At 41.1% G+C, this 16,554-nt stretch overlaps 1 protein-coding gene and 1 long non-coding RNA gene across 5 annotated transcripts in view; one reads left to right on the forward strand and one right to left on the reverse strand.

Moving 5' to 3' along the window:
- The window catches only part of iqsec3a (IQ motif and Sec7 domain ArfGEF 3a), a 90,099-nt gene extending 73,545 nt beyond the window's left edge, over window positions 1-16,554 (reverse strand). For 2 of the 4 annotated variants that reach the window (XM_008400653.3, XM_008400651.3), the window contains exon 1: window positions 15,702-16,552. In XM_008400653.3, the coding sequence (XP_008398875.1) occupies window positions 15,702-16,321 (620 nt within the window). In that variant the 5' untranslated portion in view covers window positions 16,322-16,552. Of the gene's footprint in view, window positions 1-2,122; window positions 2,263-15,701 lie in introns of those variants that run through there. The other 2 variants (XM_008400649.3, XM_081603824.1) reach the window with 2 other exon arrangements.
- On the forward strand, window positions 2,133-6,170 carry LOC103459246 (uncharacterized). The gene is made up of 4 exons (XR_532706.3): window positions 2,133-2,230; window positions 3,753-3,823; window positions 4,993-5,178; window positions 5,864-6,170. It is a non-coding gene; the product is annotated as an uncharacterized LOC103459246 (long non-coding RNA).

The following is a 16,554-nucleotide window of genomic DNA, read 5'->3' on the forward strand; positions in this document are numbered from 1 at the left end:
TTGTGTGTTGTCTCAGTCCTATATGGGTAGAGAGACTCTTAGACCTGCTTAATCAACCACAATGTTTAATTAGAGGTTATTATTCACTGGTGCAGTGGGGCTAGGAGAACTTGACAATAACACACACATAGACGATGCTGAGATGCAGACAAATCTTGCAATTATATGCACTTTGGTCAACCTTGAGGAAAACGGGTGACTCACTTTGCCGAATTTGAACGGGGAAAATTCTCCTCCCGGGGCAGTAATGTGGGCAAAAAGACAGAGTGAACACTTCTGATCTTTTAAAGCCCTTTTATTCATCGTAACTATCGTTCCCTGCTTTGATCTTTCTCTCTCCTCGATTTGCTTTGTTTCAATTGCCGTCTATCAGCTCCCATCGCCTCCATCTTTCCGCACAAAGCGCTTGCAAGCCATTTATAACCGTCGCGGTTTATAGCCAGGCATGACCTTCAGTGGAGCAGCTGTTGCAGAGACAGAGCGAAAAAAAAACCCCCCAAAAAAAAAATGTCTCGGTTGTTACAAGTGTGGAAGAAACAGGTTGTTCAAACAGAAATTAGACTAAAAGCTGTGATGTTTAAGATTTTCTAAATTTGTCTGTATCACATAGCGATAGCATGTTGACAATTTCTATTTACAGGATTGGGTTTTTTTTTTATTAGTATTACTCAACCTTCATTTAAGCAGAAAGTCCCTTGAGAACTTCCTGACCTAGAAGGCACATTGCTACAAGCTAAATCTTTCACATCAAAATACATAAAGCAAAAGAAGCTAGAGTCAACATAAAAACATGTACAAAGCATAGCTTTGAAAACAATTGCTAAGCTCTTCAGTTACAAAACTCAGTGGACTATTTTCTCAGTAGATTTGAATTAGAAAACCTGCATAAGTAAAAATCCCTGACTTGAGGTTTTTATGCAAAGATGCACACTCGCGCCCCAAAATGAGCATTCAGTTTTGGTCAATGCTATCACTGGGGATTAAAACTGAACTCGCATGATCTGCTTTCTGATTTTCAACACCCCTTTCCCATTTACCCCCACGGACCAAAACACTGCATCTAAGCTTTTATAAGCTCCTCCACACACTGCATCTGGTTCACACTGAATACAGCACCCTTCCCACTTAATGGCACTTCTGACAAAAATGTGTACGTTTGAAAAAAAGAAAAAGAAAAAGTATCTCTAATAGCGGTCGCATTATCTCACACTAGAAATACCGCAGTTCTCTAACTGTAAATCTAAAGCATGTCTCTCTCACTCCCTTAACAACCTCTTTGCCTTGCATTCAAACAAATGTTTTATAGCTACTTGGAAAAAATAGAGAGCAAAATTCTCATATAGAGATGTACTTGGGTTTGCTTCACACACAAGCACTTTCTCTGACAGTAGCTTTATCATGACTCATTTTAAAAAAAAAAAAAAGAATCATTTGCATCCAATTTAGTCTATTTTTTTTTTTTTTATTTGTTGTATTAGGTATATAGTTTTAGTAGGGGTGGGAATTTCTGATCTCTACCGATACGATACACGTCTGGATTCACAATCTCTGATCATCCGATATATTTAACATCCTCATCAACCAATGATTCAATTATATAGGTTTTACGTCCTCATAAAAGATGCCTCTCGATTTAAATGAACTTAGCTGAAAAATATATTTGTTTACATATTTTTTCATTAATAAAAATGAATGAAGCAATTCAAATTTCAATCATTTATTAATCATCATATAATCTTTGCGTGGGAAATGTTTGAGTGTTTTTTGGCATTGAATCCTGATACATAATATGCCGTAGTGTCGTGTTGTCAGTTGCTATGGCAGCCAGTCTGCGTGCAGCCTAGCCGACACTGGGAGCGAGGAAAATGAAGAATACGAGTGGTTTTGAGGTGTTCTTTTGCGTTATTTTTCCCTTTCCCCAAGTTTCATTTAGTTCACGGAAATGTTCTACTGCGACAGCGCGGCTATGGGCAACAGTCTTTTTGCCCTCCAGCGTTGTGCGCATGCGCAAAATTTCCACACACAAAAACCAGTAAGGAGTATACAGCATAAGTTGTGGTTTTCGCACTGCGGATATTAATAGCCAAATATCCGCTAAAAAGGGACGAAATGCTAGTCTCACCATGCGCGGAGCCGAAGGAAGAAGAACGACGTGATCTGCCTCTGAAGACGATGAACTGATAGGCGTCTCCACCCTGATCCTATATCGCCTTTTCAAGTGAGTCATAAGGTTAGTCGTGCTTCCAGTGCACTCGATAAAGGGTGCACATTTTACAAATCGTATTTGTTTTATCAAGCTGTCCGTTTCTCTTGTAAAAGCCATAGTGTGGCGGTGAATATATCGGTTCCGCTTGCTCCGCCATGTTTGTTGTGGTAATTAAGCGCGTGCGCGAAACCGCACAGCTTCGTCCTCTTCCGATCTACAGGAAGCGCTAGTTGGTCAATAATTCATTTTATTTATTTATTTGCATTTGTACATTAATATCGAATTTAACCAATACAATGAGGTAAAATCCGGCGTAATTAAAATTTTTCCTTTATAAATCAGACATTTAAAACTGCTTTACTAATGCATTTGTGTCACGTGCATTTCCGTGCATCGACGAAAACCGGTTAATCTTACCATCACCGGTATTAATGATGGCTTAAGCATGATGGTGGATTAGCTTTAAAACACATCCCTAACCTAAATCTCCTCTCAGGTATCCAATTCTTCAAAAATACATAGGTTTTCTTCATTGGAAGCCTGCCATTTCAACTCTTTTTGTAAATTTGTTCAGTAAGCAAAATTTCCCTGAAAGCTTCATGTCAGCACAGACTTGGGCTTTACCAAGCGGCTTAGCCTGCCTTCTGTAAGTGAAACTTGGGAGAGCTTTAGATGGACCAAAGAGTAAGACCTGCTCTCCCAAGAGAAAGGCCAACAAAGGAGAAAAAAAAACTTTTATGTTCATATTCAGACAAAGAAATATTGTCAGAAAATCAGTTATATAACACTTCCATAACTGTTTTTCTCTGTATACACCAAAGCAAACTATAGATTTAGAAACAGCTCCCTCCAAATCTCAGCTTTCCCTGTGTCAAATACGGGGCTAAAATAGTCTTTTTCAGAGCTTTAAGTGTTCTCACTTAACACTTTGGGTCAGACAGCAATAACGCTGGGTTTAGACAGATGTAAAGGAAAATGAGGTTTCAATACACTGCATTTTTTCAACCTCACAGTATTCTGTCTGGGAAGTGTCCACAAAGGAGGATGCCGCATTTTTCAATTTCCAAAGATGAACATATTACATTATTCTGCAGAATGGGATATTTATTTTATTTTGCCAGTAATTTATTATGCTAGCTAAACATTGAAATGAATGATCTAATTTAAACTAGCTCTAATTTGTCATCTTTAACAAACCCTGCAAAGACATCTGTAAGACATCTGTAAGTGTTAACATACAGTATGGTTTTGTGCTTTTCTGTTTTTAAGGTACATATTTATGTCGTTTAAAAAAAAACAATATAATAATTAAATTACTTCCATGTTACGCAAAATACCAGTTGATTTTTTTTTTTCTGCAGCCTTTATGTTTGGTTCTGTATTTGAAAAGTTCCTTATGACAACTAAAATCTTTACTGCCACGGACACAGTTTGAAACATGCACTCATGTTTGTCTCACTGTTTTTTTTTCTCTATAAAACAAACCAAAAAAGAACAATGACAGCACTCAAGGCTAAATATTTTCTCTCCACTTTTCTGCTTTCAGTGCCCCAGCATACAGCGTCTATTTTACAAAGCTCCGTCCACCAATAGGGTATTTACCGGCCAGAGTGCAAGGTCAGTGCTCGACAAGAGCCAAATTTCAGAGAAAGGAGACAAAAAAACAACAACTTTGAAGCACAAAACAAAACACACTCCTAACTTTTCATTATTTTCCATGCCTAATAGTTCTAAAACACCTTGAAGACCATGTCCTTTTCAAATAAAAACTCTATTAAGATAACCGTTTGATACTGTAACAGCAGAGTATGACTACCTGATGTTGTAACCAGAAAAGGCTTTGTTTCCTTGATGAAAAGGACGCCTTTTCAAACAGGAATGTGTCAAATGGATGTGTGGCTGCAAAAGCCAACAATGCTGCTATGCAGGAAAAAATTACTAAGCCTCATAGGTAAAGTGTAAAGGCCTCATATATCATCAGTTCTAAAAAATAATCTATGGGAAATGCCTTCTTCCCCAGGAATATTTGTCAGTTACGTTTCTATGATTATGTTTTCAATAGTGGGACTTATAACTGTTTTCATTTGCCATAATTACTGCATAGCTTGTGATATTTGAATTATTCTTGGTAACAGTAAATCAAAGAAATCGCGGTGCTGAGCTCTGTGCACATCAAACTAAAAAGTCAGAACCGAAACAGAAATGGCCCATCCTCATTTCTCTTTTGGCAGTTAAAAGAGAAATTCTTTAAAATGTCAAAAAAGGATCTGTTTACATCAATCGCATCGACCATAGGTCAGTCTTGATTAAGAACCCTTTATTTGAGTCATGTTTTAACAACAAGGAGTGGGACAGAACACTTATTTTCCTTCCAACCCTGGAAATAATAGTCAGGAATTATATGTTGATTTGCTGCATCTCCGTCACTCTGATTATTTGGCACCAACTCGTCGTCGGTGTGGCGTCTCCCACAGAGGAGTGATAATGATTTATGATGAAGACGAGCCAACAACGACAGAAGACAGAGAAAGAAACATGAGTTTGCATGTGTCTTCCAGCTGGTGTCTACTATCAAACAGGCCCAGATGCTCATGTTAAGCATAAAGCTACACTGTGTGCAACCAGGCATCAAAGCTATATGCTTAAAAATGAAATCTGAACATTTTATTTGAAGGTGAATGCACCAAGTGCTGCACTAAACAAACTAAGTAATCGTATTTTAATGAACAGATTTTGCATGTGCAAATGAGTGTGTCTTTTTTTTTTCTTCTTCCTCTTCTTCTAAGCCAAAGTGCAATAAAGCATAGCTGAAGCTTTGCTGAGACTGCATGTGATCTGCTGAGAAGCCCAAGAAAGCCAATTGGACATGCAGTGCCTGCTCTGATCTGCTCTGCAGAGCCTTCCAGCCTTATGTCCACGACTTTGAACATTACTCAGGGCCTTGAAGTTAACCACACCTGACATTTCCTCAGGTAAAGGCACGTCCGTGCAGAACCTTTTCAGTGTGTGTGTGCGTGTGTGTTTGCGATTGGGATTATACTCAAAGCCAAACTAAACATAAAGACGAAACGCCTCACCATACTATTCTACAGTATTTATGTTTAGTGAGTTAGTCTGACATTTAGCGGAAACTAATATATTCTTATATGCGCAGTGTCTTACTTAAGTGTTTATACTCCAAGAACGTAACTGTAAAGCATAAGTAAAAAAATTTTTTGGGAGGTTTTTTCCCCTCCAAGATCAAAATGGTAGGTGGAGCAGAAAGTAGACTATAAAGACCACGAGCTAAGGTTCGCAAAACTGCTCGATAGGATAACGCTGGGCTCAATCCAATAAATAAATAAATAAATATAACAGGCCTCAAGAAGCAAACTAAACTGGTTTGGGGAGGCTTTCCTGTGCAGCTGGACCAATCTGTCCCAACATAAATGAATCATCATTTGGCTGGAGCATTTTAGCATGGACAACAAAAGTTAAGGGCTGCAGCTGAAAATCGGGAAGCCACAGTGCCAGCACTTTTACGTCAAAAACTCTGAAAGGCATTTGCAAGTATTAAGATCAAATTTAAGCCTGGTAGATTTTTGTTTTGTTTTGTTTTGTTTTCATAAAGTGAGTTTTAAATGTCATATTGCTGATCGACAGATTGCTTTTTAACAGACTCTTCCGCTCAACGTCGCAAGCAGATCAACGTTTGAAGATTCTCATCTTTAAAATTGCCAGATCACAAAGAGTCGGACCCGTAAAGATGCTCAAGCTCGAGCGGTAGACGCACAGATTCGAGGGCTGAAAATCCTCGGCGTCGACGTGATGCCAAAACATTTTACAGTTTATACGGGCAAGGATGACTCACCATCTGTTCACGGTGATGCAGGCCAGATTTGCTGCCATTTGTACAAAACACGAGCATAATGTCTTCTTCTAAATCATGTTGTGACTTGCAAAAAAATAAAAAATGAACAACTTAGCACATTTGGGTTAACTTTGCTGATGGATTGCTTGAATCAGCCGTAATGCTTGAAATCTCAAATCAGTTGTACGTTTGCTCGGACTGCACGCAAGCTCAGTTCCCACAAAAAAAAAAAAGAGAGATGTACAAATTGAAACGGCTCCGACAGGAGGCCTAGCTCAAAGAGCCTAGCCCTATTTGAACACGCACATGCACTCGTACATATATGCACATATGCAAGAATGCACAATTGTGCGCATGGCGCAAAACTGTGACAAATGCCTGTTGAGGGATTTTCACCGCTAAGCCCCCAGGAGGTGAAATCCCTTTGACAGATGGGAAGCTGTTTTTTTTTTTCCATAACAGCGCATTGCTCCCTGTTTACAAGAACCTTCAGAGTGGAAGCTCACTGATTACCGACAGGAATGCAACAGCACAGTTCGTCCCCCAAGAGTTCCAGCTCTGTAGGGTAAAGGGCAAACAGTGGAGGAGCACACACAGATGATTCATAGTTTGATACATGCATCAGTAGTTCTGTGATGCACTTAGGAACTGGCAAGAAATTACAATAAAAGATCATGCACACCTAACATTATTCCACTGAGCACACCAAGAATATGATAAAACTGCATTGACTTGTTCTACACAAAGCCAACTATTACTGCTAATGGCAGCACCCGCTGTATGTTGAGAAAAGTAAGAACAATAGATGTATCGGCCACTCGCTGGAGACTTCCAGTAACAACATAAAATGTTTCTGGATTTGCCCCTTGTCACTTAAAAACAAAAAAACAACAACAAAAAAAAGCTGCTAGCGAAGACTGAGAAATCAGTAAATGTCTCGACAAATTTGCAACAAGGGATCAGCCTCCGAAGGAGAGGAAACAAGCACCAGTCTGGAGACACTACAAAATAAGAGCATACTTGCAACGCAATTAGCTTTTGTGATTACGATTTTTTTTTTTTGTTGTTGTTTTTGTGATCGTTTGGAATCAAAATTGCAATGAAATGAGAAGCTTGATTAACTGCAGAGTCCTGAACATGGCCAGTAAAATTGTTCTAAATGTCTTTTGGATCTTGATATGGCCGTTAGATAAACAAATAAAATAAACAAATACTGAACCAAAAAGTGTTGCTCTGATTTGGGTTCCGGCAAACATTCGTCCCAGATAGTAAGCCATCTGTCCAGTCACTGAGAAAAATACATATTATTTAAATGTTAATAGCACAGTTGTTTTTAGATAAGCTTTTTTTTTCTCCCTGTGTGTTAAGTTAGGTAATTAGCAATAAAACTACTTAGTTTAAGTTTCTTTAATCTTGTCTAATGCATAAAAAAAACAAGCATGAAAAACATGCTGATGTTGCGGTCCAAACCCTTCTCTTCAAAGTTGATGTAAGATAATGAGACAGTAAATCTGAAAGCAATGTCTATTGCTTTCAGTAGGTTTCCCAAAAGCATAATATTATATTTGTTCTGCATGTGTTTGTGTCACTCTTCCCAACATACTTGTCAGTCTTGGAGCAGTTGATTTCAGGTTCATTTCAGTATTTACTGTAACAAAGTTGTATTTTAGCATCTCTTAAGTTTGTACGCTTGAGTTGTGATGGTTCCTGGGTTGTACATGAACATCGTAAACCAGTCTGACACAAACTGACGGTTTGGATCGGAGGGTTGAAGCTGGGACGCAGTTGGCTGCGTCAAAAGGGCAAAGATCATAAATATAAATCTCAACCATGTTGAAAATATGTCCTTGACAGTGCCTGGAAACCAAACAATTTAAATAAACTCCTCTATTCATGCCAAAAAATAGAGGTCAAACAAACGTTTGTTGCATATGATTCAACTGCAACTTGCTGTGGAAGGTTTATATAAATAGTAGTGCGGGTGAGTGTTTGTTTCTACGATATATTCGCAACACTGCGCAAAATCCCCGCAAAAAAACGCACATCCTGTCCTTATTGACTGTTCAAATGCATCGTCAAAATGCTAAAACATTTATTCATCCACATGGTGACTGAGTGTAAAATCAGTCACCAGAACTGCTGCAGGTCTTTTGCTGCATACAGAGAACGACCGACGGGAGCGCGCACGGCTCAACTCGAACTGATGTGGACGGAAATGTCATTTTTATGACACTGCGTTTCCAACGTGCATCACAAAATGCGACCCGATTGCGTTCTCATTCGCAGCCACCACCGTGAAATATGCAGATTACATATGAATGACGCACCGTTCTGATTGCTCGTTAGGCCTTGCAGCTAATTTGCATGCGGATGAAACTGAAATAAGGGAAGGAATGAAATGAAACTAACCTCCAGCCAGGAAGAAAGCAGCTCGGCGCGCAGGCGATGTAACACGACCAACAACGAAAACATAAATATCCCTTAGACGTAAAATGCCGTGTATACGCGCAAAACGATGCGTCACTCGAGTGACATGTGTCTTGTTTATTTCTGTGGCAACAATGTGGGAGACGTGAATGTTAAAAACCCAATTTGGCACTTTTGATTGACTGGAAATTATAGCGGCGAGGGATTCAGGGAAGAGGCTGTTTGGCAGTTTAGCCGTGAGGTAAGTAGGGCAACATTTGGGTCCCTCGGTCTCGCGGGGCTTCGCTGTGGAGTTATTCTGTCTTTCTGTAATCTGTCCAATTATTTGGCCTGTCTGTCATGCTGCTTCCTGTGAAGGTGCAACATTAACCCGCCCAAATATTAAACAATGTTCTTAATGAGTTCTCGAAGCTTTCACTCACTCAGATTTATGCGGTGAGGTGTCCTCAAAATTCACGCCGCAAGTTAACTGAAATGCTCCGTCATATATTTCCGACGTATTTCCACCAGATGTCAAAGTAATTGCGCACTCTGTTTAATGTAATTAATATGATATAGATAATGTTGAGGCGCTGGGTTACCTTTACGAATGAAAACTCTGTAGGAGCAGTACAAAAGAAATTATGTTCCTTTTTATTTCGCAAGTAGTTTCATTCCCCTTCAGGGCCACCGTAAGCACAGCTAAATTAAATCCCAACCAGGCTTTGAGGAAAAAAAAAAAAACAGAAAAAAAGTCCTACGAGCCAAAACTATTTCATATATCTCCCAAACACTGGAATTTCCAATGGCCTTTTAACTCCCCAAGACAGAAATAAACACAAATAATCACGCGTGAACACACACGGTTGTATAACAGACACCTGGGACGGTCTCTCTATTTGTCCCCCCCACTCTCCTCAGCCGGTGCACGAAGGCAGCTAATATTGCAGAGCACAGAGCCAGGAATCACCCGGCAGCTACATCCTCAGAGAAATGAAGCAATTTAAAAGTACTATCCACCAAATGCGATATTCATAATTTGGGTTGCGGCGGCGGCGGCCCAGTCATAACCGAGCACGTGTGGTTCCCAGGCGGACGGAGATGGAGGGAGGGGAGGATTGAGGAAGGAGCAAAGCCTTGCAGGACTAGAGTGTCTGGGAGACCGTTTAGCCTCCGTCAACCCGTCTCCACCCATCTACTTCTCACTGAATTCCTGCCACTGCAGTACAGAGATGAAAAGGAGGATTTCTGTTAGGCTCCAGAGACAACAAAAAAAAAAAAAAAAAGCTAAAAAAAAATTTACGTTTTCTCCATTTGCAAAAGGTGACATTGCACCATGCAGATTATTTCCTGCTTTTCTAAAGGTTTTACTTTTTAAGATGCGAGTCTGAATACGTCTACTATCATAAATGGAAGAAAACCGGATGCAATTTGTGCTACTTATTGTCGGAGAAAGAAGATGTTGAAGCGTCTTCCCTTTAAAACTAATCTAAGGAAATGTGTTTTATAACGATTTGAGAGCATAATTTGCTTGAAATATGATTTAAGCAACTATCGCGGCCAAACTCGGGCGAAAAATGACACTGTTGCGACGACCTAGCAGTAGAAATCACTGAAAGTAATGAAAGGACCAAAATATTCGTCTTTGTACAAATTAAGTTGGAAGATGATCTTTGATCGTTTTAGTTTTGAAAAGGCAAAATATTCCATTTTTGGTTAAAATCGCTTCATTTCCAACACTTGATATGGCGTTGCACTCTAACCATGTTCCTATTTGAGTCTTTAATAATATGTTAATTTCTTTGTCTTGATCTATTTAGCTATTTCTTGCGTTTTGTTCTCTGCGCTTATTTATTTTAGCGGCCATTGGCTTGGAGTTCCTTTTTTGTCGTTTTTTTGGTTCAGCTTTCTCTTTGTTCTCTTTGGTAATTAATCATTGTCTCCTCTGCTCTCTTCTCAGCACTTTCTCACAGCTGTTCAGCAATCCTCTGATCAGACTCACCTGGTTTCAATTACACTCCCAACTCTTCCTCAGATTTTAGCTTCCTGTAGTTAACGTTTTTCATTGCCAGATCCTACGTTTGCATTTAATTCTATGTTCTGTTCTGCTGTGGCAAACCTGGGAGTTTCCCCCCCGCCCTTTTTTTTTTTTTTTTTTTGTCTTTAAATCCTGATCACAACGCTGCTTCCCTTCCTGTCAGCACTCTGGTCCTGCTTCAGCACCCAGAATGACTTGCATTCTTTTGGAAAGACACGCAAACCCAGCTTGCCGTTTTTGACAGACTCTGATCTCGCACTCATCTCCTTAACGCATCTGAAATTTTACATGGATAGTTCATCAAAGCTTGAACGAAATTGGCCTCTCTTTGACTGACTCTAATTCAGCTCGTCCTTCCAAGTTAAGCCAGTTCTTGAAATTGCTCTGTATTCTGGTTACTTCCTGATGTCACTTTGCCTGTTTGTTGTTCACTTCTGTTGCTTCTCCCACCACTGCTGCCACACACCTGACCTTTGCTGATTGTCATTCCTGCTTCTGTTACACGTTATCTCCTCCCTCTGTAAATATATTCTGCCCGGCTTGCTTTGCACCTGATAATTTGATGTCCCGTGTCATTCTTTTGCCCCACTCTGCCACATTTTTTTCATGAATATTTATCATCCGGTCCTGCAGCAGCAAGTAGTAAAAGTTCACAAAGTTCTTCAGCTGTCTTCTTCCTACTTATGAGTCAGGTCCTTCTCTGCAGACTATGGACTGTGAACGTTTTGCTCAGACCTTAACCCTCGCAGGCGTTTGTCCTTGCCAAAGGAATGGACAAAATGACAGTATGTTACAGAACCCAATGCATTTTAAAGGGGTTTATATTTTATGGACTAGCACAGGCATTTCCTCAGGATTGTTCCTTTATTTTGGATTCGTATTCATTTAAATTTTTAGTTGTAAAAAATTTCAAAACCTTTTCATTTCCTTTGAAATCCCAATAAAATATGTTGAAATGTGTTTGTAACGTAACGAAATGTAAAAGCAACCGAATACTTTTTAAGGCGTTTTAATGCTCTGCTGAGCTATTGGTAGAAATTATCTTACTTCTGAATGCCTGCTGTTCATAGTAGCTCGCGATCTAAACTTCGTCACTGATCTGAGAGGATCAAATGATTTTGCCTTTGCACCATTTAGGAGCTGGTCGCAGTAGTAGGTATTAAGACGTGTATTTGCTGAACATCCTCATCTACCGGCTGCTACTGCACATCCTTTGAAGAAAGCAGGTGCGTGAAGCAAATGGCAGAGGAGTTGCCGCACATTCTGCTTTCCAAAAACAGGGTTTGGGGGGGAGACGGGGAAGAGGGCACGTGGGGTGCAGAGGGAGTCACAACTAGTGTGGAGGAACACAGGCTGGTTGCCAGCTGGCATGTGCCCCGTTAACAGTTTGCATGCATTTTTGTGAGAACAAGAGCTTAACATGTCAACGAGAGTGCGTGGGAGTTAGCAGCAGCAGCAGTAAGACACCCAGAGCTGCAAGGGAATGCTGGGATTTCCACCTCAGGCAACGGGATTGCTGCATATCAGACGCTCGCGTGCCTCCACCGCTTGTACAATTACTGTCACTCTCTCCTGAACACATGGCTGAGCTCTCACACGCCGAGTTTTACACTTGGCAGCTCTAAAGACGTACACGGAACAGGTCTAAGGGCTTCAGTCCAGAGACTGGTTAATTGGTAAAAACAAAAAAAACGGTTAAGACATACTGGTGCTTGTAGCACTTAGCTGATGAAGGGAAGGACAAAGTGGAGGTGGAAAGGGCGACAGGTTTGAATAAAAAGGGTTAGGCATTGAGAGAGAGAAAAAACTCTATCACTGTAACGTGGAGGCAGATAATCAAAAGTCAAAATTGGAAAATTATGGAATAACGCACATAATTAGAAGGGGATAAAGAAGAGAAGATGGGATTTGTGGCAACTTGCTTCAGATAAACGGAGCCTTTTGAGAATCCTTATCAGATTGAATAACGCAATTGCAACACTTCAGACGTCTCTTCCTTTTTTTTTTCGGGGGGGGGGGAGTTTTGCCTCATTCCAGTAAACAACTTTTCCACCGCAGCCACTGCTCAGAGCTGGAGGCAAGCCTTGATTTGCATTCTTCAAATTACGCCACTGCTGAAGATGATGAATGTGTGATGGGCATGAGCGAGCATTTAATTTTTCATTTGGAGCTCTGCAAATGGATGCTGTGCTCTTTTTTTTTTATTATTAAATAAAAAAATATGTAGTTGGTGTAGAAAAATTATGCTTAAATCCTTATGATGAAGTATTATTTTTGCTTATACCCGTATTCTCGTAGTGTAATCAGACTTTGCCGTGTGGTGTTTTCAGCGTAAAATGAAGCTAGACAATCTTTTGCCTTTCAACAAAATTGGAGATAAGCTAGTTTCTCTTCATTTCCAATTTTTAAATCTGTCTTTTTATTTGTCTATGGCTGACCAAAGTCTAAATATGGAATATTTATTAAATATATAAGACAAACTGTGGAATGTTTGATTACATGTGTAAAGCAAAGCACCAACTGCCTGCAACATTCACTTTGTGCAACGCGGCCGATGAAATTTTAAGTATGGCTTCGAAACAAAACGATCAACAGCAGTGGCAGAAAAAATGAATTGATGATATATTATTTAATTTTATGATGTATCATACACTCTGTTCAAAACTAACTTGTTGAAAGATTTCATTATGTGCAACTAAATAGTGGAAAGTCAGATTTGTTGACAATCACTTGAGGCGTTCCACAAGGTTCTATACTGGAGCCTAAGTTATTTATTTTGCACATCAGTGATATTTACAACCCAGTAAAGTGAAGAGAAAAAAAATTAAACTCACTTTGCTTATGATGCAAAATGTTTTCTTCGTAATCAAGTTTTGATCAACTAATGGAAGAGAAAGAGTTACTAGATGCAAGAAAAAGTAGAGTTATAATCTTTTGAAGTGAAACGCAGAATAAATTACACAATACGAAATGAAGAAATGAAATTAAAATTTTATCAACAAAAAACGTAGATTGCAGTATTCCAAACGTAAATGCGTTGTATGAAACGTTTGAAGTATCAAATCAACCCACATCTTCTTTTGTTACTCTGGGCTTGTGTTTGATGGCTGAGTTGTTTCTTTTGCTCTTTTTCTTCAGCAAAAAATGAAATCTATCAGACGCAACCTACAGCAGGGAGGATTGCAGAAAAATGTGTGTTCTTTACCAGCTCGCATGCATTTTTAATGAGCTGCTCATTGCAGTGATTCTCCAGCGGAGGGAAAATCCAACAACTGCGTTGCCATGGCAAAGTCAAATGAACACACGTGCCTGATTGGTGAGTTTACGCCGTGTCCTCGTGTCCCCCGCCGCCCCACCTTGAAGAGAAAAGCGTCACTTCTCGTCTGCGGCGACTTGCTATCTTGTCATAACCGGATCAGTGCTCTACGTGGAAAATGATAAAGCTTCACCGCATCTCCAGTGTTTCATTTGTCACTGCTTTTACATTAGGGTATGCTCTGCACAGCTGCTTGAGACTATTTCTCTTTCTCTCTCTCTCTCTCTCTCTCTCTCTCTCTCTCTCTCTCTCTCTCTCTCTCTGTCTCATTGTTCATCATCCCTCGGAGCTGTCAAGTTGCATTTTTTTATTTTTTTATTTTTTTTAAAGAACCCAGACGGTCCTCCTCCTGACGTTTATTTTACATCTCTCGTGCTGTACTTTTTTGTTTGAATTCGTCATCCTGCTGTGCCTGCTTCCGGGCCCCATTTCTGACCCTTGCTCTTTAGGAATTACAATTCAATAGCTCGATAAATTGATGTGGATTAACGGAAACGGTGGAAATGCGGCTGACTGAAACAGATGTGGCTTGGAGCACTGCGTGATGCGAGTGTGTGTGTGTGTGTGTGCGCGCGTGTGTGTTTGTGGCTCTGGCTGAGGCGATTCATGTGACCTTGATAGAGGCAAAGAACATTCTGCACCATGGAGAGTTGTGAGGCGCACACACCAGCAATCAAGAACATTCTTGTGTTTTGGAAAAGCACAAATGTCACCAGATATAAAAAAAAAAACAAAACAAGCATGTAGAAATACCTTAATATTTAGATGAAACTGAATCTAATTCACACAAAAGCTCTCTGTATATGATCTATTTGATAAGACCAAATTGTATTTAGGAGCATTAGATTATAGGGGCTTGAGTACGACACGCAAGCATTCCCTTAATTTTCCAGGAATTTTCTACTTTCTCTGTAGCTACCGGATTGATCTGCACTGCTTCCTGGCAATAAATAAACTGAGACTGGCTGTTTTGGCATTTTGCTTCAACGAAAAATTGCAACACAAGTGCTTTCAACCTCTCTGCGTCTTCTGAGAGGTCGCCGCGGCGACACGCAAACAGCTGCTAATGTCTTTTCTGTCTTAGCGCTCGTTGCTTCCAGGCACTTGAAGTTTCTCTGGAACATTTCCATGTCGGTGTCCTAATGAGGTCTAAGTCGCTACAGTCTGTGTAATGCAGCTCTATGAAATACCCAATGAAAATGTTGCTTGAGGTTGTTTGTGTTAAATTCTTTTTGTTGTTGCTATTATTTCTTTTTTTTCTCTCTTTTTTTTAGGAGTCTGTTTGCATTGTCATCCCTTTCTATGAGCAGCTGCCAGAGAGAGAGAGATTGGTTTTAAAATCATTTCTAGTTGAGTGGTGTGAACTAGAAAAAGAGAGCAGAAGAAAGCTAGACTGAAATATTTCTGCAAAATCATAAAAAGGGGGCAGGGGGGTGGGGAAACCCCACTTTTTTCTGCAAGGTTCTGTTTTTCATAATACATTCACATAAAAATATTTGGCATGCATTTGCACTTGCAACTTGTTAAAACAGAGGAGTGTTGTGACAACAGAAGCGGGGCTCAAGCCAAAAAAAAAAGAAATTTGAGGATGTTATGTGATGTTGGCTTTCCTTGAATGTGATCACTTACAGTATAGACAATCTGAAAGCTTCAGGTCACGCTGTATTACGGACAGCAAAACAGCAAACCTGATCCTGACATCTATCTTTTGCTGCAAAATAAGCTATGAAGTCTTCTACGCTGCACTAATGTAATGTACAAATGTTCCCAGCTCGTGCCGATAATAGCATCTCCATCTGTTGGCGTGATGTGAGTGTAAAAATCAGAAAACGGAGTCCTTTTCGTTACTCCTGGTTTGTGCACACAACACACGACAGCTACTTACTCTGCTTTCCTGGCCAGCCCAACCGAGCGACACAGAGTGCTTGGAGTCTGCGGAACCAGAGACTTGCAGCAGGCGCTCCTCTTGTCGTCCTCGGCGGACTCGGAGCCGGCTTTTCTCACTTTGGGCGACTGCGGCGAGGTGGGGACGAGCTGCAGCTGCTGCGGGTGGTGGGAAGACGGCGCAGTGGGAGTCGGGTGCTGCTGCTGCTGCTGAGGCTGGGCTGTCTGATGGATAATTTGCTGTTGCTGAGGAGGAGGAGGCGGCTGCTGCTGCTGCTGAGGCGGCGGCGGCAGCTGCTGCTGGCCGATGTGCGCCGCTGCCTTGGTGGCGCTCCCCGGGTGCTGATGGAGGTGGGCCGGCGCTTGGGGACTGGCGCTCCGCTGAGTCGGATGGTGGTGGTGATGTTGGTGGTGGTGGTGATGCTGAGAGGACGGCTGCTGGACGTAGAGGTGGGGGTCCCGCAGCTGTCGGTTCTCCCCGATCAGGTCCTCCACCTTTCGCTCGAGTTCGTCGATGCGTTGGCGCTGCGTCTGGATCAGGCTCTGCTGGTTCTGGACGATGGTGGTGAGTTCCTTCAGGTACAGAACGGCTTTCATCGGATTATCCAACAGGCTCTCCATTACTGGGAGTGGGCTAGCTGTGCTTTGTGACGGCTTCCTCTTCGGCTGGTTCTGGGGCAGCGACGCGTCGACTGCGGGGGGCCTCCGGACTGTGAAATGTCTGTTCGGGATGCTGTAGCGGCAAGTCTCACGCCTCTCTCTCCGCTCCGGCGAGGTGGGTAAGGCTGTCTCTCTCTCTGCGCGTCTGCCTAATGGGGATGCCAGAAATGGTGCTGATGCAAGTGGCGGATGAG

Source organism: Poecilia reticulata, chromosome 23 (genome assembly GCF_904066995.2).
Source record: "Poecilia reticulata chromosome 23, P_reticulata-male-v2, whole genome shotgun sequence".
NCBI classification, from domain to species: domain Eukaryota; kingdom Metazoa; phylum Chordata; class Actinopteri; order Cyprinodontiformes; family Poeciliidae; genus Poecilia; species Poecilia reticulata.